Source organism: Erinaceus europaeus, chromosome 13, assembly GCF_950295315.1.
Source record: "Erinaceus europaeus chromosome 13, mEriEur2.1, whole genome shotgun sequence".
Taxonomy (NCBI): domain Eukaryota; kingdom Metazoa; phylum Chordata; class Mammalia; order Eulipotyphla; family Erinaceidae; genus Erinaceus; species Erinaceus europaeus.
In genome coordinates, this window is record NC_080174.1 from 95,585,927 (window position 1) to 95,610,763 (window position 24,837).

At 42.0% G+C, this 24,837-nt stretch overlaps 2 protein-coding genes across 3 annotated transcripts in view; one reads left to right on the forward strand and one right to left on the reverse strand.

Moving 5' to 3' along the window:
* The window catches only part of LOC132542421 (zinc finger protein 709-like), a 215,596-nt gene that overhangs the window by 17,647 nt on the left and 173,112 nt on the right, over window positions 1-24,837 (reverse strand). The window contains exon 1 of one of the 2 annotated variants that reach the window (XM_060205016.1): window positions 2,901-3,043. The exons of the other annotated variant lie outside the window; for it this stretch is intronic. Within the exon in view, the coding sequence (XP_060060999.1) occupies window positions 2,901-2,915 (15 nt within the window). The 5' untranslated portion in view covers window positions 2,916-3,043. Of the gene's footprint in view, window positions 1-2,900; window positions 3,044-24,837 lie in introns of those variants that run through there. 2 annotated transcript variants of the gene reach the window in all.
* Window positions 10,151-21,611, forward strand: LOC132542409 (zinc finger protein 709-like). The gene is made up of 5 exons (XM_060204982.1): window positions 10,151-10,282; window positions 11,473-11,599; window positions 16,276-16,402; window positions 16,749-16,806; window positions 18,790-21,611. Exons 2-5 carry the CDS (start codon window positions 11,585-11,587, stop codon window positions 20,537-20,539), a joined length of 1,950 nt encoding a protein of 649 aa, XP_060060965.1. The 5' UTR covers window positions 10,151-10,282; window positions 11,473-11,584; the 3' UTR covers window positions 20,540-21,611.

Genomic DNA, 24,837 nt, shown 5'->3' on the forward strand with positions numbered 1-24,837 from the left:
GAGAACCAGTGAGGATTAAACCAATGAGAACAATGGTTATGTAAATAGACTACAGCCTCAAGCAATGTAACAGAAGGGGTCTTAGAAGCAGAACTTAAAAGCATAGCAACAAGCCATCACTCTGGTACATGTGCTACTGGGGTTCAAACTCAGGACCTCATGCTTCAGAGTCTAGTGCCTTAGCCACTGTGTCACCTCCCAGACCCCTTCTAAAATTATTTTTTATTGTTTTTATTTGTTTATTGGAGACAGAAATTGAGAAGGAAAGGGTTGATAGAAAGGGAGAGAGATAGACACCTGCAGTTCTGCTAGGCCACTTGTGAAGCTCTCCCCTTGCAGGTGGGGACCAGGGGCTCAAACCTGGATCCTTGCGCACTGTAACATGTGGGCTCAACCAGGTGCACCAGCACCAGACTCCTTTTTATGGTTTTCTATGTACACTATCCTATCAACTGCAAATAGTGAGTTTGACTTCTTCCCTTCCAATCTGTATTCCTTTGATTCCTTACTCTTGCCTGATTGCTATGGTGAGAACTTCTGATACCAGTCATCTCTGTCAGGAACAACAAAATAGACCCCTTTGTTGGTCCCCATAGGACCTTGCCCTCAACTTGGATCATCAATGGTAGAGAATGTTTCACCCTCTGAAGGGAGGCTGGACAACATACTCTATCTACCACCTGAGGAAGATGGGTCCTGATATTAGGCTAGCTTGGAACCTTCCTACTCATGACCACAGAATGTGAGGTCAGATCTACAGGCATGCAGAGGTCACACAGGCTCCTAAGCTGACTGCGGGGCCTACATCACGTCAAATCAATGGGGTTTATAGCCAACAATACTTAGAAGACTTTTTCTTTTTTTTTTTTTAATATTTATTTATTTATTCCCTTTTTTTGCCCTTATTGTTTTATTGTTGTAGTTATGACTGATGTCGTGGTTGTTGGATAGGACAGAGAGAAATGGAGAGAGGAGGGGAAGACAGAGGGGGAGAAAGATAGACACCTGCAGACCTGCTTCACCGCCTGTGAAGCAACTCCCCTGCAGGTGGGGAGCCGGGGGCTCGAACCAGGATCCTCACCCGGTCCTTGCGCTTTATGCCACCTGCGTTTAACCCGCCACACTACTGCCCAGCTCCCACCTGATCCAGCTTTATGATCCTTTTTTCTAGCCATGACATCATCTCCCCAGACAATAACTTGGATCCTCCTGCATATCAGATTTCAGGCTCAGTGAAGAAAAAAAAAAAAAAAAAAAACTAGTATAGCCACAAACCCTATGAAATATAACAAAAATAAACAAGTTCAACAATGTGTCCTGGAGCACGGATTCCACAGAACCCCAACCCACTAGGGAAAGAAAGAGGCAGGCTGGGAGTATGGATCAACCTGTCAATGCCTATGTACAGTGGGGAAGTAATTCTAGAAGGCAGACTTCTGCATCTCACAATGACCTTGAGGGGGAACTGTGTGGAGTTGTACCCCTTTTAATCTATGGTTTTGTCAGGGTTTCCTTTTTATAAATAAAATAAAAAATAAATTAAAAGAGAGAGAGAAAAGTGAAGACTTTCAACCTTAGGAAGTATTTACTCTATTGCAGCTTATTTGTGCATGATCCCAATATTCCTGGTGGAACAATTTTATTTATTTTCTCTAGATAGTAGACAAAAAAAAAAACAAAAAACAGGGAAGACACCAGTGTTACACCCATGAAGGATCCCTTTTCATGTCTATCTGTGTTGTCAGGGCTTGAAACTCAATATCTGGCTCTGACAAAGTTGCACTTACAACACGAGTTATGTGTTGGTATTCAACGATTATTTCACAGGGTCTTTATGGTGGCATACCAAGTGGAGACCACAAATGATCACCTGTGAGAACTCAGATGTGTTCAAGACCCATCTCTCCAACAGCTGTAGAGAGAAGTCTTCACCCCCTGCCCTTTTTTTGTTTCTATTTATATCTGTATCTATATATATTATGACATTCAACAATGGTGACACTGGGTCTCAGTGATTATACTAAATGGAAAGTTAGAGATCTAAGAGTAAGTGGCTGGGGAGATAGCATAGTGGTTATGCAAAATACTTCCATACTTGAGGCTCTCAACCCCAAGCATCAAGGTAGGACAGATTTGAGCACTATGCTGGTCTCTCTCATTGAAATACTTTTTAAAAAATAAAATAAAATAAGAGAGTCCTGCTTCCCCAGAGCTCTGCCCCACTACAAAAAGAGTCAGACAGGTTGGGAGTATTGATTGAAATGTTAACGCTCATGTGCAGTGGGGAAGCCATTACAGAAGCCAGACTTCCACCTTTTGGACCACATAATGGTCCTGGGTCCATACCACCAGAGGGATAAAGAATAGGAAAGTTATCAGGAGAGGGTATAGGATATGGCATTCTGGTCGTGGTAACTGTATAGAATTGTAATCCTCTTATCCTATGTTCTGGTCAGGATTTCCTTTTTTCTAAGATTTTATTTAATTATTCATGAGAAACATAGGCGAGAGAGAGAGCTAGACATCACTCTGGTACATGTGCTGCCAGTGACTGTACTCCGGACCTCATGCTTGAGTGTCTAGTTCCTTAACCACTGTGTCACCTACAAGACCACAGCATTGAAATTTTATAAATAAAACTTACATAATAAAAAATGTAAAAGTAAATAGTAGGGCAGGGGAGATAATGTAAAGTTTCTGCCTGATCTCTCAGGTTCCAGGTCTATTCCCTGACCCACCATAAGCCAGAAAAGAGCAGTGCCATGGCAGAAAAAGAGACAGAATTACAAAAAGAAATATGATGGGGAAAAAAAGAAACTATAAATGAAACATGTATCAATTAAAATTCAACTTATTCAAGAGAAAAAAGAAACAGACTTTGATGTGGGCAAGTCACTTACCCAAGAAACTGCCATCTCTTCCTCTTTCCCTGAATGTCTTTCAGGCCAGAAAAGGGAAGATCAATCACAGCAATAGCTTCAGACTCTGTTTAAACCTAGCAGCACAGCCTCTTCACTGGACAGTATGGGCCCTAGATGGAAGATACTGTAGTGAGTACAAGGTACAATATACTATCTGTGCAATGGAAACAGAAGAGGTTCTGGAAACATTTAGCGAGTTATCCTGCCTATTAGGACCATGACAAAGCCCACAAATTCTACTGACATCTCTTTCAACATTTTAATTTTTCTTCAACAAAAACATACACAAAATTCTAGTAAATGGAATTCAAGTGGTAGTGCCGCGAGTTAACTGCAAGTGGCTTGAAGCTCAGGAACCAGCCTATGGATCACAGTTTAAGCCCCCGGCTCCCCACCTGCAGGGGAGTGGCTTTAAGAGGGCGGAAGCTGATCTGCAGGTGTCTGTCTTTCTCTCCCCCTCTGTCTTCCCCTCCTCTCTCCATTTCTCTCTGTCCTATCCAATGACAGCAAGAACAACAACAATAATAATAACCACAACAATGATAAAACAACAAGGGCAACAAAAGGGGAAAATGGTCTCCAGGAGCAGTGGATTCGTGGTGCAGGCACCAAGCCCCAGCAATAACCCTGGAGGCAAAAAAAAGAAGGCTGGTGACCACTGCTCTTCCCTGGTCACCCCTTGCATGGAGTTGGCCTGTGGGTGCAAAGCATGAATCAGATGCCATTGGACATTTTACCATCCTAACAAAAATTAAGAGATCTTGGTCTGGGGCATCCATCTGGAAATCACGGAGTGCCTAAGGTGTATTCCTTGTAGGGTAGGGTAGGATAGGGTAGTAGGACCACATTATCAGTGACCTCAGTGTCTTCTTTGAAACAAGAAGCGCTTTTTTTTTTTAAGGTGCCATCATTGCAACCTGGCATTAGTACAGTACAATAAAGTCACCCTTTCCACCCTAACTCATGACAGCTTACTTCAACCTTGGGCATCTTCATACAGACTCTTTCTGGCATCATAATTCATCTACTCCCCTAACCCCTTATATGTAGAGCTGGAACTTACTAAATCATATCCTTTATCTATCTTTATGGACCTGCAGGAGGTGGAGGATGACTTGGTCTGATAGGAAGCCTCCAGAAGTCCATTCTACTGATGTAAATCTAAGGCACTGATCAAAAAAAAAAAAAAAAACAGCATCTACAACAATAAAACAAGGGAAGCAAAAGGGAATAAATAGGGCAAGGGTGGATAACATAATCGTTATGCAAACAGACTCCCAAGCCTGAGGTTCCAAAATCCCAGGTTCATTCCCCTGCATCACCATAAACCAGAGCTGTGCAGTTCTCAGTTCTCAGTCAAAAAAAAAAATATATATATATATATATCCAACAACAACAGCAATAATAACAACAACAATAAACAACAAGGGCAACAAAACGGGGGGGGGGGAGAATTCACTGGAAGTGGTGGAATCCTGCAAATACAGGTACTCTGGTGGACTTGAAAAATTTTGAAGGAATGGGGAGACAGCATAATGTTTATGCAATTGACTTTCATGCTTGAGGCTTCAAAATACCAGGTTCAATTCCCAGCACCACCATAAGCCAGAGCTAAGCAGAGCTCTGGTAAAAATAAAATAAAAGTAAAATAAATAAAATTATATATAATTAAATAAAATTATATGTAATAAAATAAATAAAATTAAATAAAATAGTGGTCTAGGAGGTGGCTCAGTGGATAAAGCACTGGACTCTCAGGCATTAGGTCCCACATTCAATCAGCAGCAGCACATGTTCCAGAGTGATGTCTGGTTCCTTCTCTCTCCTCCTCCTCTTTCTCATTAATAAATAGAATATTTTTAAAATTAAAAAATAAAATAATGTACTTTTTAAAAATTATAGGGAGTCGGGCGGTAGCGCAGCAAGTTATGCACACGTGGCACAAAGCAGAAGGACCACTGTACGGATCTTGGTTTGAGCTGGCTCCCCACCTGCAGGGGAGTCGCTTCATAGGCAGTGAAGCAGGGCTACAGGTGTCTTTCCGCCTCTCTGTCTTCCCCTCCTCTCTCCATTTCTCTCTGCCCTATCCGACAACAATATGAATAACAACAACAATAACTACAACAACAATAAAAAACAAACAAGGGCAACAAAATGGAAAATAAACATTAAAAATATATTAAAAAATTATAGGGGGGTCGGGAGGTAGCAACGGGTTAAGCGCACATGGACCGGAGTGTAGGGACCAGCATAAGAATCTAGGTTTGAGCCCCCGGCTCCCCACCTGCAGGGGAGTTGCTTCACAGGTGGTGAAGCAGGTCTGTAGGTGTCCATTTTTCTCTCCCCTTCTCTGTCTTCCCCTCCTCTCTCTGTCCTATCCAACAACGAATGACATCAACATGACCAACAACATTAATAACCACAGCAAGACGAACAAAAGGGGAAAAAAATGGCCTCCAGGAGCAGTGGATTCTTGGTGCAGGCACTGAGCCCAAGCAATGACCCTGGAGGCAAAAAATATATAACAGTTGGTATGAATAAACTGATATGAATTAATATTAATCATTTTATTTCCTCTCCACTGACTAAAATAGATAGCGAAAATAAATTTTAAAAAAAGAGAGAGAATAAAGTATTGAAATAATAATAGCGACGGAGCGTCTCCAACGCCGAGACCTGGCCCAGACCGGGGCACGGCAGCACGTGAGGCGGCTGCAGAGTCAGGATCTTGTACCGGGACCAGCTCCAGCAGGCCAGTCCCGGCCGGCCGCCGACACGCAGCTGGCGGCCACCTGCAGCCGCACAACCGCGCAGGCGCCGCGCGCACTCGGGAACCGCAGCCCCGCGCCTGCGCAAACGCGCCAGTACGCTCGCGGCCAAGGCCAGAGGCCGGCGCGCTCAGCGCTGCTCCCCGCCACGGGTCCGCGGCCCCGGTCGCCCGCCGGAGCCCGGCCGGAGCCTGCCCGGGACACCCTGCACCCGCCCCAGCGGCTCACACCGCGCCCCCACGGGCTCCGCACCTCCCCGCGACTCCGCGGGCCCCAAAGCGGGGCGAGGTGAAGCGGGACCCAGAACAGCAGGGAGGCGGCGCAGAATGGCCAGAGGCGAGGCTGGCGCACCTCCCCGACACACGCAGAGCCCCAGGTCTTTAAGACCGGTCACGCCGAGGCCTCGTCAGGCTCCCGCTGCAACACTACACTCACCAGCTGCGACTGACCTGACGCCGTCGTGCAACAGATTCTGCACGGCCGACTGGCAGCTACAGCAACTCAAACCTGCCGCCCAGCAGCGTGTGCAGGACCCCGCTGGTGCCGCTTGGCCTGACGGGAGTTGTAGTCCGCCTCCTAGCCGTCAGCCGTGGGAAAAGAGCCGTGCAAACTACAAGTCCCAGCAGCCCGTGCGGCTGGCCTAAGCTGATGCTCCGGAAACAGAGATGTCTGCCCTGGAGCCCAGTGCTGCCTCTCTAGCCTGGTGGTTCAGGGTCGGCTTCTTGTGGTTTTTAAGGAGCCAGAAGCTCTAGCTAATGAATGAGTGAGCTGCTCTGGCCCCGATGGTGACATAATGAGAACAATCTAAGCTGTTTGCTTTTTTATTGATTTGATTTGTATTAATTTTGGATGGAGAAAGAGAAATTGAGAGTCGGGGCGGGGTGATGGCGCAGATTCCCCTTCACTTTTCCCTTTAAAGGAGGGTGAATTTCAAGCCTGGTTGTCTCAGAGCAACTGGACCAGATTTAGTACCAGCCTGGGATCACTCAGCTGAGGTTTGTCTTTGTCTTTTGTCCTTTGGTGATGTCTCTTTGTAAGTATGTGGACTGGCCATATTTTCACTCTTTCAAACTTAAGAATAAATTCCTTATACTTCACTTATCTACTGGAGTCATGTCAGTTTGTGTGGGTTCCACAGTTTGTGTTGGCCTCAGTTTGTCTTACTTTGTAATGCGTATGGTCAGAAACAATTTAACAAGAGCACTGCTCAGCTCTAATGATGCTAGTGCAAAGGATTAAACCTGAGATTTGGAGATTAAGTCACTAGAGTTTCTTTGCATAAATAACAATCATGGTCTCTTCCCTTCATTGTATTTATTTATATATTTCTTTGTTTTACTAGAACACTGCTCAACTTTGGCTTCTGGTGGTACAGGGGATTGAAACTGACACTTTGGAGCCTCAGTTATGAGAGTCTCTTTCCGTAACCATTATGCTATCTGTCTTAGTTCCCCCCCCTCCACCCCAACTAATAGCCATCTTATTAAATGCAGAGCCTGGTGCATGGAAGTAACACACTTGTTAAAGAAAAAACTGTAAGCCAGAGACATCATGGTTTGAAGGTCATTCACTGGCACCACTGGAAGTGAAAGCCAATAAGTGCTCCTATGAAAAGAAGAAAAAGAAGGAAATAGAATAAAGAATAGAATAAAAAATAGAATAAAGAGAAGCATTATTTTGATACGACCAAACTATTTGACTTTGAATTAGACTGGGAAAATTACAACCATTTTATTAAAACTGCTAATGAAATATGGGGTATTGCCACAAGGAAAGAGAAACAGTTAATAAGTATACATAAATGGAAAATAGAGAAACAGGAACAGTTGCTCAAGGCAAAGATCCATGATGCACACAAAACTGTGGGAGTATTACAACCCAACACCTTTATACACAGATCCACTAGTAAGAGATACTCATTTGGGGATATTCTGGCCCGAGCTGTGCAACTTGATTTTCTGTTTGTTTTTTTGTGATTGGTGGTATTGGATGAAACAGATGTTTTGGATCACCTGTGTAATTGTTATTCTGCATTGACAGTCAAGAGTTTGCATTCCAGTGTGCCACTGTTGCTGTGACTATGTCTATCAGGTCTGGAAGCCACGGCAGGAAGGAACATCCATGGGACTCCGGGTGGAAGTGTAATCTGGGAACACAGAGTAATCAATTTTGGTTTTTCTATAATTGTTCCAAAATGCGTTTTGAAGGCTTTCTGTTTTGTTTCATATACAATGTCCAATCTAGACTCTGTAGAAACATTTTTCCTAAGGAAATTCGTTGCCAATATTGTCCATACAAATACAATATTATGTTTTGGAAAACTTACTCAAAGCCAGGGCCAGAAGATGAAGACCAGTTGGTCACTCTAGCACACCATCTGATAGGGCATGATCCATTAAATCCTAAGAAACGTGTACACAGGGACCCTCTACTACAGACGGCAACCTGGGCAGCAGGATTGTGAGCCTGTTACACAGGTAAAGGATCATATACACAGTATTTCTTATTTTATACATGTTAATTAGGCAACCAGAGGGCACATTCACATTCCTGGAAGGAGACTGGTACTCTAGACACCCCCCACCAGACAAGGCCTATCAGCCCCAAACTTTAGAACCACATGCAGCTTGTATGATCTTAAAACCTCGTATCGAGGAATGTATTCACCAATACATAGCTCAGAGTTATTGGAGGGGACGTAAAATGTTGCACCTCAGGTAAGTGCAGGCCCAAACTTAGAATAGAATAATATAAATGTATAAGGAATGTGAACCTATATGGTATATGGTACGGCCCAGTTTTCTCTCAAGCTCCCCCTAGACCACTGGACCTTTCAGGCCTTCTAGGCCTCGGGACCAAGGGGATGGAATGTCACAAACAAGAATATTCAAGCATTCAGGTAAGTGTCCCTTACATATACCAGATGAAGAAAACACGACCCCTTCAACACAAGGGCTGAGACCTCAGATTCCTGAACAAATATGTTGTAACTTATGCCCAAACTTAGGATAGAATAATATAAATGTATAAGGAGTGTGAACCTAGTGCTGTGACTTATGCCCAAACTTAGACTAGAATAATATTAATCTATAAGTTATATGAACTTAGAATAATATTAAAGTGTGTACGTGAAACAATATGTACTTGAAATAATATGTACATGAAACAGTAAGCGTTTACTTAAGACATATATAAGAAGTGTGAGAATATTAAGTGTGAAAGTATTCCTCTGAGTGTGAAATATTTAAATAGGCTGGAAATATGAGGATAAGTTGTTTCAGTTTAGAGTGTTTGTTAGAGTTAAACTGAATATTCCAGTGTGAGAATATTATTTTGAGTTTGAAATGTTAAAATGCTTATTTGAGTGATGGAACATTGTTAAAAGTAAAGTGCTAAAATACTCTTTTGAGTTTTAAGTGACAAAGGAAAGTAAAAGATAAAACTTAGAACCTTGGCCCCCAAGTCCTGCAGGTCTGCATAGATAAGTCCTATGCAGGATAAACGCCCTGAAATGGCCCTGCACAGGCATAAGATAAAGCCTAGTGCAGAGCAAGCTTTATGCGGCCCCCGTAGTTCTTTGAAATGCCCCTGCAGGCCGGCATAAGATAAAGTCTTGTGCAGGGCAAGCTAATGCCGCCACTGAGTTCTCTGAAATGCACCTTACACCTGCATAAGATAAAGTCCTGTGCAGGGCAGGCCCTACGTCTATATCACCTGATAAAGTTAGACATACATGTCAGGAAGACCCCAATTCTCATTGGCTGGAAATGAGAATCCACATCCCAACCAGCTCAGGGATAAAAGGGATAAAAGCCACAGACATTCGGACATGGATGGCAACTTTTGAACTGCCTGCTAGTCTGTAAGTTCAGAAGCCCCCATCCGGCTTATCTGGTGGCATTTAGCACACCAAAGGTCAGGGAGGTGTCTGCAGATATCCCACCAGACCCAGAAAGGAACCAGCTGTTGTTGTGCGGGCCGCAGAGATGAGAGAGAGGTCTGAGCGAAGAGGGAACAGGTTGCAGGTGTCTGTCTGTCTCTCTCCCTCCCTATCTCTCCAACCCTCTTGATTTTTGGCTGTCTCTGTTCAATAAATAAATGAAGATAAATTAAGTCTCGTGCCTATAACATGTGCTTTCAACCAGGTGCGCCATCACTGGACTCCACTCTCAATTTCACTTTCTCCATTCAAAATAATGAAAAATCAAATCAATAAAAAAGCAAACAGCTTAGATTGTTCTCATTATGTCACCATCGGGGCCAGAGCAGCTCACTAATTCGTTATCTAGAGCTTCCGGCTCCTTAAAAACCCCAAGAAGCCGACCCTGAACCACCAAGCTAGAGAGGCAGCACTGGGCTCCAGGGCAGAGACATCTGTGTTTCCGGGAGCGTCAGCTTAGGCCAGCCGCACGGGATGCTGGGACCTGTAGTTCGCTCGGATCTTCTCCCGCGGCTGACGGCGAGGTGGCGGACTACAGCTCCGGTCAGGCCAAGCGCCGCCAGCGGGGTCCTGCACACGCGCCGCTGAGCAGCAGGTTAGCCTTGCTGTAGCTGCGAGTAGGCCATGCAGAGTCTGTTTCACAACGGGGTCAGGTCAGTCGCAGCTGGTGGGTGTCGCGTGGCGGCGGGAGCCGGCTGAGGCTTCGGCGTGACCCGGCCTTAAAGACCTGGGGCTCTGCGTGTGTCGGGGAGGTGCGCCAGCCTCGCCTCTGGCCATTCTGCGCCGCCTCCCTGCTGGTCTGGGTCCCGCTTCCCTTCGCCCCGCTTTGGGGCCCGCGGAGCTGCGGGGAGGTGCGGGGCCCGCGGGGGCTCGGCGTGAGCCGCTGGGGCGGGCGCAGGGTGTCCCGGGCAGGCTCCGGCCGGGCTCCGGCGGGCGACCGGGGGCGCGGACCCACGGCAGGAGCGGCGCTGAGCGCGGCGGCCTCTACCCTTGGTTGCGGGAGGACCGGCGCGTCTGCGGAGGCGCGGGGCTGCGGTTCCCTAGTGCGCGGCGCCTGCGCGGTTGTGCGGCTGCAGGTGGCCGCCAGCTGCGTGTCTGCGGCCGGGCAGGACTGGCCTGCTGGAGCTGGTCCCCCAGCAGGATCCTGTGCTGCGACTCTGCGGTCGGCCGCCTCACGTGCTGCCGTGCTGCAGCTCTGGGCCAGGCCTCGGCATTGTAGATGCTTGGTCACTATTATTATTTAAATGTTTTATTCTCTCCTTTTTTTTTTAACTGAGAACTGAGCACTGCTCAACTCTGGTTTATGGTGGTGCATGGGTTTGAACCTGGACTTTGGAGCCTCAGGCATGGGAGTCTATTTGCATAACCATTATGTTATCTACCCCTGCCCTATTTATTCCCTTTTGCTTCCCTTGTTGTTTTATTGTTGTAGTTGCTGTTGTTGTTATTGATGTTGTTGGATAGGACAGAGAGAAATGGAGAGAAGAGGGGAAAACAGAAAGGGGGAGAGAAAGACAGACACCTGCAGACGTGCTTCGCCCCCTTGAAGTGACTCCCCTGTAGGTGGGGAGCCGGGGGCTCAACTGGGATCCTTAGGCTGGTTCCTGAGCTTCGCGCCACTTGCAGTTAACCGCTGCGCTACCGCTTGACTTCCATATACTAGATTTTTGTGGATGTTTTTGTTGAAGAAAAGTTAAAAGGTTAAAAGACATGTCAGTAGAGTGTGTGGGCTTTGTCATGGTCCTAATAGTCAGGATAACTTAAATCTTTCAATAACCTCTTCTGTTTCCATTGCACAGCTAGGGTATTGTACCTTTTATTCACTACAGTATCTTCCATCTAGGGCCCATACTGTCCAGTGAAGAGGCTGTGCTGATAGATTTAAACAGAGTCTCAAGCTATTGCTGTGACTGATCTTCCCTTTTCTGGCCTGACATTCAGGGAAAGAGGAAGAGATGGCAGTTTCTTGGGTAAGTGACTTGCCAACATCAATGTCTGTTTCTTTTTCCTCTTGAATAAGCTGAATTTTAATTGTTACATGTTTCATTTACTGTTTTTTTCCCATCATATTTCTTTTTGTATTCTTATTTGCCAGGCAGTGGCACACCTGGTTAAGAGCATACACTATAGTGCACAGGGACGTGGGTTCAAGCCCCTGGTCCCCACCTGCAGGGGGATAGTTTCACAAGTGGTGGAGCATGTCTGCAGGTGTCTCTCTCCATTTCAATTTTCCCTTCCCCTCAATTTCTGTCTGTCTTTATCTATAATAAAAATAAAGTTAAAAAAATTTTTTTTTTAAGTTAGAAAAACAACCTCCATTCTTTAAAAAAAAAAAAAAGAAGTAGAAAATGATAATAACTAATCAATGGGAATTCATCAAATTGAAAAACTACACAGCCAAAGAAACTATCACACAAACAAAGGGATCCCTCAGAGAATGGGAGATCTTCAGATGCCATATATCAGTCAAGAAATGAATAACCACATATACAAGGAGCTCAGCAAACTTAGCAACAAAAAACCAAATGTCCCCAACCAAAAATGGGCAGAGGATATGAACAGAATATTCAAAAAAGAAGAAAGCAAAAAGGCTAACATAGACATGAAAAATTGCTCCAGGTCACTGATTGTCAAAGAAATGCAAATAAAGACAACTTTGAGCTACCACCTAACCCCTGTGAGAATGGTAAACATCAAAAAGGATAGCAGCAACTAATGCTGGAGAGGCTGTGGGGACAGAGGAACCCTTCTGCACTGCTGGTGGGAATGGAATGTAAATTGGTCCAACCTCTGTGGAGATCTGTCTGGAAAACTCTCAGAAAGCTAGACATGGACTTTCCATATGACCTAGTAAGTCCTCTCCTGGGGATATACTCACGGACACTGTAAGACCCAACCAAAAAAATATGTATACACCTATGTTCATAGCAGCACAATTTGTATTAGTTAAAACCTGGAAGCAACCCAGGTGCTCAACAACAGATGAGTGGCTGAGAAAGCTCTGTTATATATACACAATGGAATACTACGCAGCTATTAAGAACAGTGAACACACCTTCTCTGACTCATCTTGGATGGAGCTGGAAGGAATTTTTTCTCTTTTTTAAAGCAGATTTTAAAAATATTTGTGTATTTATTTAATAAAGGATTGAGAAATGGATGAGGCAGCGGAGATAGCAAGGGAGACACAGAGAGAAACCTGCAGCCCTCCTTCACATTTCATGAAGCTTTCCTTAAGTTTATGGGGACAGGAGGCTTGAACTGGGTATTTGCACATTTTAAAGTGAACACTTAACCAAGTGTGCCACCACTTGACCGCCTAGCCTTCTTTTTCTCTCTACCCAGCATTGTATACGGGATGAACTATTCTTATGTTGATTAGTGACACAGAACTGTTGAAAATGTTTTAATTTTTGCAGATAAAAGTAATGTCATTAATCCGGTATTCCCACTGAGAAAGATTTCTTTCCTGGGATATCAGAGACCTAACAAAATTGTGCTTAGTTTCTATGTATGCTTTTCTTAGTTTTGTGTAAGATATTATAAAATTCAGTAAATCTACAAAAGGGTAATAAACCAGAATTACTTTTTTTTAAAAAATGAAACTTTATTGTTCTAATATGCAGATATCTGACACTCAGGGACTGAGCGATTTTTAATTGCCCTGTGACTAAACATCTTCTTGGTTAAAGAGATTATAAATGTCTTTCTGTACATTTACTGTGGTTGTTCATGTTACTCTACTGAGTTGTGTGAGTACATATATTGCTGATTAGCGCTTTGATGTATAGCATGTAAATATGCTTTATTTTATTTTACTGCATTTTTTTTGTGTTGCTGTTAGGTTTTGTGATTATACCAAATATTTTAAATGTGATGTAGTCTCAGTGGTACATTTTTCCATTTATTTTTTTATCATTGATGTTGAGCTCAAGTCTCTGAAGACATTTCCAAATCAGTTATTATGTACTGTACTGAGGATGACTTCTATAGGTTTTTGGTTACTGTTGTAACATGCATGTGCATCTTAAGGACCAAAATACCCTTTCACTGCTACAGACTTTCCACAGTGGTTCCTTCCTCCTCATAGCATCTTTTTCTATTTATAAATTATATTTTACTTCCTATGATAGACAAAAATTGAGGAGGTTGTATATTACTGGATTACTGTTCTTCTTGGTTCCCCTTTTTTTTCTGTCACCCTGTTTATTTCTTTTTCCCCCCTTTTCTTGCCCTTGTTGTTGAAGCCTTGTGGTTAATACTGTTATTGTTGATGTCGCTCGTGGTTGGATATGACAGAGAGAAATGGATAGAGGGGGGAAGACATAGAGGGAGAGAGAAACTTAAGACTCCTGCAGACCTGCTCTGCGATTGTGAAGTGACTCCCCTGCAGCTGGGGAGCTGGGGGCTCGAACCGAGATCCCTACTCTGGTTCTTGTACTTTGCTCCACATGCACTGAACCCGCTGCACTATGGCCCAACCCTAAACCAGAGTTATTTCCTGAGCTCATTGTGAGAACTTTGAATCCACTCCTGCAGAACGCCATTTTTTCCCTTTCCATTTTATTTGATAGGAGACACCTGCAGGCCTGTTCACTGCTCATGAAGGGTCCCCCACTAAGGAGGGAAGCAAGTGTCAAACCTAGATCTTGTGATATGTACCCTTAACCAGGTTCACCCTGCCCTGCACGTGTTAATAATAAAAAGTTGTGTGGCTTGAGATGCTTCATTTTTTTTTTCTTTTTTAATATTTTATTTATTTATGAGAAAGATAGGAGGAGAGAGAAAGAACCAGACATCACTCTGGCACATTTGATGCCGGGGATCAAACTCAGCACCTCATGCTTGAGAGTCCAAAACTTTACCACTGCATAACCTCCCGGAACTCTTCCTGTTTCATTTCTAACAAACTTATCATAATCATCACATGTGTTCTTTTTTTAATTAATTAATTAATTTTTTTATTTAAGAAAGGATTAATAAACAAAAACATAAGGTAGGAGGGGTACAACTCCACACAATTCCCACCACCCAATCTCCATAACCCACCCCCTCCCATGATAGCTTTCCCATTCTCTAGCCCTCTGGGAGCATGGACCCAAGGTCATTGAGGGTTGCAGAAGGTAGAAGGTCTGGCTTCTGTAGTTGCTTCCCCGCTGAACATGGGCGTTGACTGGTCGGTCCATACTCCCAGTCTGCCTCTCTCTTTCCCTAGTAAGGTGTGTCTCTGGGGAAGCAGAGCTTCAGGACACATTGGTGGGGTCTTCAATCCAGGGAAGCCTGGCCAGCATCCTGGTGGCATCTGGAACCTGGTGATTGAAAAGAGAGTTAACATACGAAGCCAAACAATTTGTTGAGCAATCATGGATCCCAAGCTTGGAATAGTGGAGAGGAAGTGTTAGGGAGGTACTCACTGCAAACTCTAATGTACTTCTGCTTTCAGGTATATATTTTGCATTAGTTTATGGATACGTGTGAACATAAGCCCTCTCTCACAGAAACTGGTGTATATCTAGGTTTTGGGACTTTGTTAGAAAGTGAACTACCTGAGATGAAATTAGAGTGTACTATAAAAGGAAAGGTCTCACCTGAGTAATGAAGCCGAAGGGTTGTCATTCCACATGTGAAGTCTCAGGACACAGTCTGAGGTGAAGCATGTTGAGGTGGCAATCGTGTTGGTTAGGTTGTGATCGGCGGATGCAATATTATTTGGTTTGGATTGGGAGACACATACGGGAAAGTGGGCCCTATCCAAGGGTTCCAGGACTGGGGGGAGTACCTTCGAAAAGTCCTTTTGTTATGGTTTGCTGTACAGTATCCAGTATCTTGTATATAGCTGTGCTATTGGATGCTATGTGTTCTTTTTTTATCCCATCTTTTATTTATTTTTTTATCACTGTGGCTTCATTATGAATTCATTACACCCAGTGGCTATTTTCTTATTTATATTTTTGAGTTTTATATAGGTGAAGAGAATTTAATAAGTAAAGTGAAGTAGAGATATATCTGTGTGTGTGTGTGATGTTATATTGTTATTCATATATAATAAATGAAATTCATGTTTATTTTCTTTTTATGAGAAGAACTGAAGATAGAAGACACACCAACTTTGAGCTCTAAGTCCCCAGGGGCTATAGGTTCAATTCCAGTTACCTTCTCCTTCACTCTCCCTATCAAATTCTCTTTACCTATATAAACTTTTCATTATAAATAAGGAAGGAAATGTCCAAAACTTCACCATTTGTGAAGAGTGCAGGTCCACCCCCTCCCCCCGTGCATGTGAGAACTAGGATATATAGAATCTTGGTCATTTTATATGGTAACATGAGCATCCTTTCAGTTGTACTCCCACACAACTTTAAGGTTTTATCATTTACTAATTAGAAAAGTATAGAGGGGAAGAGTGAGAATAGGGATATTTCTCTGTCATGTGAGATGCCAGTGATTGAACTTGGCCTTGTGAGAAGCCATTGTTATAATCAATGTACCAACTTCTAGACCATAATTAAGAGGTATTTGATTTTCAAGGCACCAAAGACATATTTTATGATGAGACAATCCTTCACAGGTTTCCTAAAGTAGAGACTGAATGGCTAATCTGCTGTCACTCACATTTTCTCCCATGAACACATTGCACTTATTTTAGGGCTCAGTGACCTATGAAGATGTAGCTGTGATATTCACTCAAGAGGAGTGGGCACTATTGAATCCTTCAGAGAAGAAACTCTACAGAGATGTGATGTGTGAAAACTTGAGGAACTTTCTTTCACTAGGTAACTCTAATAGCCTTAATTTTTCAACGGGAAGACAAATCACTTTTTCTTCACCAGTGTAGAGACAGAGATACTGTTCAGTGAACAAGGATTGATTGTGACTCATGATGGATGAAAAGTTCAATTTTTAAAATTTCTTTTTGTATTAATTAATTAATTAAATTTTCCTTTTTTTTTTTTTTTTTTTACCAGAGCACTGTTCTGCTCTGGCTTATGGTGGTGCGGGGGATTGAACCTGGGACTTTGGAGACTCAGGCATGAGAGTCTGTTTGCATAACCATTATGTTGTCTACCCTCTGCCACGATTTTTATAATTTCTAATACGTTTTATATTCTGCATTTTTAGAAAAGATACAAGGACATTCCACCGAAGGCCAGCATATCTTGCATGCGAGTAAACAAAGGTGAGAGTCACATTTACAATAAAGCATGATGTACCACCTAAAAAACGACTGTGTTTTCAAAAGTGTTGTCTCTGTAATTTACTGAGATCAGGTGCCTGCATGGTTTCCGTGAATAAGTAGCATCATGGGTTCTTAATTGTGTGCTCTCTACTGACCTAACAATTGCATATGACCCCTTTTAAATCAGTTCATTCAGAAAATGAAAATTATAGTCACTGCCACAAATAGATCAAATTTTTAAATAAGCAAATCAAAAATACTTCATGACTAGGTTATAGAATCGTTGGATAAGTGACTCCAATATGATGTATGTGATGTACATGACTGAAGTTCCCTTACGTTATTTTACAGTAATACATCTGAGGCACTGAGTACCATAATGATGTCCTACATTATCTGTCTTTTCTCCACTTTACAGGAAAATCTTTCTCACATGTAACAAATGGAAAATTTAAATAGGGGAAAAGATGTTAAGTATTTATAAAATAATACACTAGGAAGCAATAAGAATATCTTCAATGTATGAATATATATATATTTAAATATTTTTTATTTTCTTTTTTGTTGTCCTTGTTTTTCATTGTTGTAGTTATTGTTATTGATGTTGTCATTGTTATATTGGACAGAGAGAAATGGAGAGAGAAGGGGAAGACGGGGAGAGAAAGATAGATACCTGCAGAACTGCCTCACCACCTGTGAAGAAACCCCCCTGCGCGTGGGGAGCTCGGGGCTGGAGCCATGAGCCTTGCAAATATCTATATTTTTATGATACTTAGAGAGGTAGCCCTTCCAGAAAAGATCAATATTTCTAGTGCAAAATTTCAATACAGAGCGAAAACTTGCTATTAACCAATAGAAGTTCAATTAATGCATGCAAAATACTTGTAATGATACCATTATATTAGGCATAATATATTTATATGAAAGTATTTAGGTATTATGAGTTTTATATTTGGCATAATATATTTATATGAGTATTTAGGTATTATGAATTTTTTTATTTACTTATGTATTGGATAGGGACATACAGAAATCAATGGAATGGGGAGGGTAGAGGGTAGAGATAAAGAATCCTGCATTCCTACTTCACCACTTGCAAAGCTTTCCTCCTGCAGGTGGGGATGGGGGCTTGAAGCCTGTCCTTTGCTCACTGCAGCATGTGCACTCAGCCAGGTACACCACTGCCCAGCCGTTTTTACCATTTTTTTAAACTTTACTTTTAACTTGAGATCTTTTTATTATTTTTCAATATCTGATTTTTTCATTTTGTTTTTTTTAATATTTAATTATTATCCCTTTTGTTGTCCTTGTTTTTTATTGTTGTAGTTAGTATTTTTAAAGAATTTTTTTAGCCTTTTAAAAATATTTTAATTTATTTATTCCCTTTTGTTCCCCTTATTGTTTTATTGTTGTAGTTATTATTGTCGTCGTTGTTGGATAGGACAGAGAGAAACGCAGAGAGGAGGGGAAGACAGAGGGAGAGAGAAAGATAGACACCTGCAGACCTGCTTCACCGCCTGTGAAGCAATTTCCCTGCAGGTGGGAAGCCGGGGGCTTGAACCGGGATCCTTATGCCGATCCTAGTGCTTTGCATCACCTGCGCTTAACCACTGTGCTACCGCCCAACTTCCGTAGTTAATATTTTTATTGTTCTTGATTTCGTGTTGGATAGGACAGACAGAAATAGAGGATGGGAATACGGGGAGAGAAAGATAGACACTGGCACCTGTTTCATAGCCTGTGAAGCACCTCCCTTGCAGGTGGGGAGTTGGGGGCTCAAAAGAGGATCCTTATGCATTGCACCACATGTGCTTAACCCACTGCACTACCACTCGACTCCCTCCCTCATTATATGTTTTAGTCAAATCTATTTCTAAAGTCTGATTTTGTGGCTAATTAAGTAAAACAATGTCCTACATTTTGATAATCAATTACAGTGTTATTCATTAAAATGTCATTAATTAATTCTTCATTATTTTGCAGTAATACAACAGTAAAAATCTCTGAGGGCAAAGATAGTCATAATGCTAGACTATCTCAAGAATGTGAAGTATACAACAAATTATTCACTTATCCTATTCATCTTCAAAAACATGAAAGAATTCACAGTGGAGAGAATCCCTATGAATGTAAACTATGTAGTAAAACATTCAGTTCTTCCAGTCATCTTTGGGCACATGAAAGAACTCACAGTGGAGAGAAACCCTATGAATGTAAACAATGTACTAAAACATTCAGTCAAGCTGGTCATCTTCAGGCACATGAAAGAACTCACTGTGGGGAGAAACCCTATGAATGTAAACTATGTAGTAAAACATTCAGTTGTTCCAGTAGTCTTCTGGAACATGAAAGAATTCACAGTGGAGAGAAGTCCTATGAATGTAAACTATGTAGTAAAACATATAGACAATACACTCATCTTCGGGTACATGAAAGAATTCACAGTGGAGAGAAACCCTATGAATGTAAACAGTGTAGTAAAACATTCCGGCAATCTGGAACTCTTCAGAAACATGAAAGAATTCACAGTGGAGAGAAACCCTATGAATGTAAACAGTGTAGTAAAACATTCCGGCAATCTGGAACTCTTCAGAATCATGAAAGAATTCACAGTGGAGAGAAACCCTATGAATGCAAACAGTGTAGTAAAACATTCAGTTCTTCCCGTAATCTTCGGGCACATGAAAGAACTCACAGTGGAGAGAAACCCTATGAATGTAAACAGTGTAGTAAAACATTCAGTTGTTCCAGTCATCTTCAGATACATGAAAGAATTCACAGTGGAGAGAAGCCCTATCAATGTAAACAGTGTAGTAAAACATTCCGGCAATCTGCAGCTCTTCAGCAACATGAAAGAATTCACAGTGGAGAGAAACCCTATAAATGTAAACAGTGTAGTAAAACATTCCGGCAATCTGGAACTCTTCATAAACATGAAAGAAGTCACAGTGGAGAGAAAACCTATGAATGCAAACAGTGTAGTAAAACATACAGTTATGCCAGTAGTCTTTGGGCACATGAAAGAATTCACAGTGGAGAGAAAACCTATGAATGCAAACAGTGTAGTAAAACATTCAGTTGTTCCAGTAATCTTCGGATACATGAAAGAATTCATAATGGAGAGAAACCCTATGAATGTAAACAGTGTAGTAAAACATTCCGGCAATCTGGTGGTCTTCAGAAACATAAAAGAATTCATAGTGGAGAGAAACCCTATGAATGTAAACAGTGTAGTAAAACATTCAGTTGTTCCAGTTATCTTCGGTTACATGAAAGAATTCACAGTGGTGAGAAACCCTATGAATGTAAACAGTGTAGTAAAACATTCCGGCAATCTGGTGGTCTTCAGAAACATGAAAGAATTCATAGTGGAGAGAAACCCTATGAATGTAAACAGTGTAGTAAAACATTCAGTTGTTCCAGTTATCTTCGGTTACATGAAAGAATTCACAGTGGTGAGAAACCCTATGAATGTAAACAATGTAACAGAACATTCAGGAGATCCTGTCATCTTTGGGAACATAAAAGAATTCACAATGGTGAGAAACCCTATGAATGTAAACAATGTGGTAACACATTCACTTGTTCCAGTAATCTTCGGATACATGTAAGAATTCACAGTGGTGAGAAACCCTATGAATGTAAACTATGCAGTAAAACATTCACTAGTTCCAGTAGTCTTCGGAACCATGAAAGAATTCACAGTGGTGAGAAAGAAACCTCATCAATGTAACCATGTAGTCTAATATTCATTTAAGCTAGTTTTCTGATATTGAAAGGATCTCACAGTGGAAAGAAACCCAGTGGATATAAACAGCAAAACATTGATTCAAGTCTGTCATCTTTGTCATCATGAAATAACTCACAGTGGAGAGAAATTTGATGAATATAAGCAGTGTTGAAAACATTCTATTATTCTGCTCTTTGTAAACATGAAAGAATTCACAGTGACGCAAAACCCCCTGAATGTAATAGTTAGATGTTCCACTAAATTCAAATACATGAAAATATTCACAATGGAAATCAATCTTGAGCATAAACTGTAATAAGATTAGAAAGAAAGATGCAACCTAAGATATGATGCAGAGGCTAGTGGTTCAATGTAATAGTTTTTGGTGTGAGCTTCTGCACTCCGTGGGTAGTTATGTTCTGTTTTATTGTGTCTCTATCTCTCCATCTTGTGATAATATATAAGTAAATATCTTTAAATGTAGGGATGACAGTTCTATGATACAAGTGAACGCATACCTCTGATTATTCTATATATGTAAAGAGTAAGTATTTTGATTCTTTGTCTTAAATTCTAATATATGAAAAATCCACTTGGTACTGAGAACTTACTGATGTCAACAGTGCTTAGATATATTGTAATCAATAGTGGTCTTTGCACATATAAGATCACTGGAATTAGAAAAACAAGAAAAAGAAAAACAATTCTTGCCCTAGGAGTCGAGTGGTAGTGTATTGAGTTAAGTGCACGTAGTGCAACGCACAAGGACCAACATGAGGATCCTGGTTCAAGCCCCCGGCTCCCCACCTGCAGGGGAGTTGCTTGACAAGCATTGAAGCAGGTCTGCAGGTATCTCCCCCTCTCTGTCTTCCACTCCTCTCTCCATTTCTCTGTCCTATCCAGCGACATCAACAACAACAGTTACAACAATAGAAAAAGGGGGGACAAAAGGGAATAAATAAATGAATAATTAAAAAAAAACACAATTCTTGGGAGTCAGCCAGTTACACAGCAGGTTAAGTACACATGGCATCAAGCCAAGGAGTGACATAAGGATCCTGGTTTAATCATTGAGCTCACCACCTGAAATGGCAAACACTAGAAGAAGAACCACCTGAAATGGAGTTTCCTCACAGGTGTTGAAGATCTGCAGATGTCTCTATCGCTCCACCTCTTTGTCTTCTACTCTCTCCATTTCTCTGTCCTATCTAACAATGACAGCATTAATAAGAACAGTAATAATAATTACAACAACAATCAAAATTTTTTAAAAATATTTCCTTTTGTAGTGGTTATTACTGTCGTTGGATGGGACAGAGAATTTGAGAGAGGAGAAGATGGGGAGAGAAAGACAGCTGTAGACCAGCTTCACCACCTGGGAAGCAACTTAAGCCTGCGCCATGTGTTCTTAACCCGATGTGCTACCACCTAGACCCCATCAAAAATTTTTTTAAAAGACAACCCTTTATAAAAAAGATAATTCTTATGAGTGTAGATATTTTAGAATGACTTTACAGACCTAGTAAGTAACTTGTCCTGGAGAGCCCAGTGAATGTAAAACAGTGGAATAAGAATGGATGCTACAATATGTGAATCTTAAAACTTTTTTTTTATGTATTCTCCCTTTTTTGGTGGCCTTGGTTTTTTATTGTTGTCGTTATTGATGTTGGATAGGACAGAGATAACTGGAGAGAGGAGGTTCCTCCATTAGCACAGTGGGTTCAGCGCAGATGGCGGGAATCTCAAGGACTGCTATAAGGATCAAGGTTCCAGCCCCTGGCTCCGCACCTGTAGGTGGTCGCTTCACAGGTGGTGAAGCAGGTCTGCAGGTGTCCGTCTTTCCTTTTCTCCATTTCTGTCTGTCCTATCCAGCACTTAGAGCAGTGGCAATAATGACAACAACAAAAAAACAAATGGGGGAAATTGAAAAAACAAAAAGTGATGAATGGAACACCTGTGGTGGGAGTTTAATTAGCTGTGGTCTATCACAGCTGATCCAGGGATTCAAAGGGGCCAGGTAAGAGGGTCAGAAAGCGGTGAAAACTCAGCGTGGCTGGAGGCTGAGGCATGCTGACACCAACCTGGGACTCTGGAGCTGCAGAAATGAGAATCTGCAGAACCATTATGCTACCTACCCTCTGCATACAACAGTTTTGTAATTCAATACTCCCTTGATTAAAGGATTTTTTGTTTTGTCGTCCATTCACTTATTTACTCATGTATTTATTTTATTAGTGGTTTAATAATGATTAACAAGATTGTTGATTCCCACCACCAGAGTTCCATGTCCACCAGAGTGCCCTCCACTAGAAGCTTCCATATTCTTTATCCCTCTGGGAGTGTGTATATTTAATGTCTATTTTTTAATGATTTTAAAAATACTTGTTTATTCTTTCATTTCCCCTTGTTTTATTATTGTTGTTGTCGTCATCATTGTTCGATAGTATGGAGAGAAATGGAGGGGGGGAGAAAGATAGACACCTCCAGATCTGCTTCACCCCTTGTGAAGCAACGCCCCGTAGGTGAGAAGCTAGGTGCTCGAACCAGGATCCTTAAGCCACTCTTTGTGCTTTGCGCCACCAGGAGTGTGTATTTTTATTGTCACCAAGGTTATGGCTGGGGCTTACTTCCATCTCTGAATCCACTGCTCCTGCTGGCCATTTTTTTTTTCTATTTAATTTGATAGGACAGAGAGAAATTGAGAGGGGAGAAGGAGAGAGAGGGACCAGGTGGTGGCATGCCTAATTAAGTATACACATTATAGTGTACAAGGATTTAGTGTCAAGCCCCTGCAGGTGGGAAGCTTCATAGAGGGTAAAGCAGGGCTGCAGGTGTCTCTGTCTCTTCCTCTCTATCTCCTCTACCTTCAGTTTTTCCCTGTGTTCACTAATAAATATAAAGTATTTTTTCAAAACTGAGAGATGGAATCTGGTGGTAGAACAGCAGGATCAGTGCAGGTGGTGCAAAATGCAAGGACAGCATTAGGATCCCAGTTCGATCCCCTGACTCCTCACCTGCAGTGGAGTTGCTTCACTTGTGGTGAAACATGTCTGCAAGTTTCTGTTTTTTATAGTATTCAGTTTTTATTATTTATTCATTCCCTTCTGTTGCCTTTGTTTTACTGTTGTAATTATTATTGATGTCGTTGGATAGGACAGTGAAATTGAGAGAGTAGGCGAAGTCAGGGAGAGAAAGATAGCTACCTGCAGACCTGCTTCACTGTGAAGTGACTCCCCTGCGGGTGGGGAGCCGGGGCTTAAACTGGGATCTTTTCGCCAGTTCTTGTGCTTTACGCCACCTGCACTTAACTTGCTGTGCTACCAGTTTCTGTCTTTCCCCCTTTTTCTTCCCCTTTTCTCCATTTCTCTCTGTCCTATCTAACAATAAGAACATCAGTAACAACAACAATAATACCTATAACAAAAATGGAAAACAGGCAACAAAAGGGAAAATGAATAATAAAAACATAACAAATAAAAAAAATAATGGAGAGACAAAAGCCCACATAGCCAACGAATGCCACCTCTCCAGATTCAAAGGAGGTCTCGAAACTTTACATCAGGCTCAACCTGACGCTGTTGACTGGCTACGGAAGAAGGGCAAACGCTAGTAGTAATAGTAGTAGTAGTAGTAGTAGTAGCAGCCAAGCAGTGAAGCAGGTCTGCAGGTGTCTTTCTCTTCCTCTCTCTTCCCCTCCTCTCTCCATTTCTCTCTGTCCTACCCAATAACGACAACATCAGTAACAACAACAATAATAATTACAACAACAACAAGGGCAACAAAAGGGAAAATAAAATTACAAAAATTTTTTTTAAAAAGCCTTCAGCCTTAGTTCGTCACTCATGAAGTTTTCCCTCCTGCAGTTGGGGAGCAGGGGCTTGAATCTGGTTCCTTTTGTAGTATGTGCACTGCACTAAAGCCCTACCACCCAGCCCCCAATGAGAATTTTTTAATACAAGGTAAAGTTTTGCATAATCTAAAATAGACAAAAAAGAAAAATGAAGAAAATAAAGGGAATTTTGGGAGTCAGGCTGTAGCACAGTGGGTTAAGTGCAGGTGGCACAAAGCCCAAGGACCAGCATAAAGATAATGGTTGGATCCCCCAGCTCCTCACCTACAGGGGGGTTGCTTCACAAGCAGTTAAGCAGGTCCGTGTCTACCTGTCCATCTTCCCCTCCTCTCCATTTCTCATATCCAACATTGACAACATCAATAACGACAACAATAAAAAAGGCCAACAACCCCACCAATGTGTCCTGGATCTCCGCTTACCCAAGAAACTCACCCCAGTAGGAAAAGAG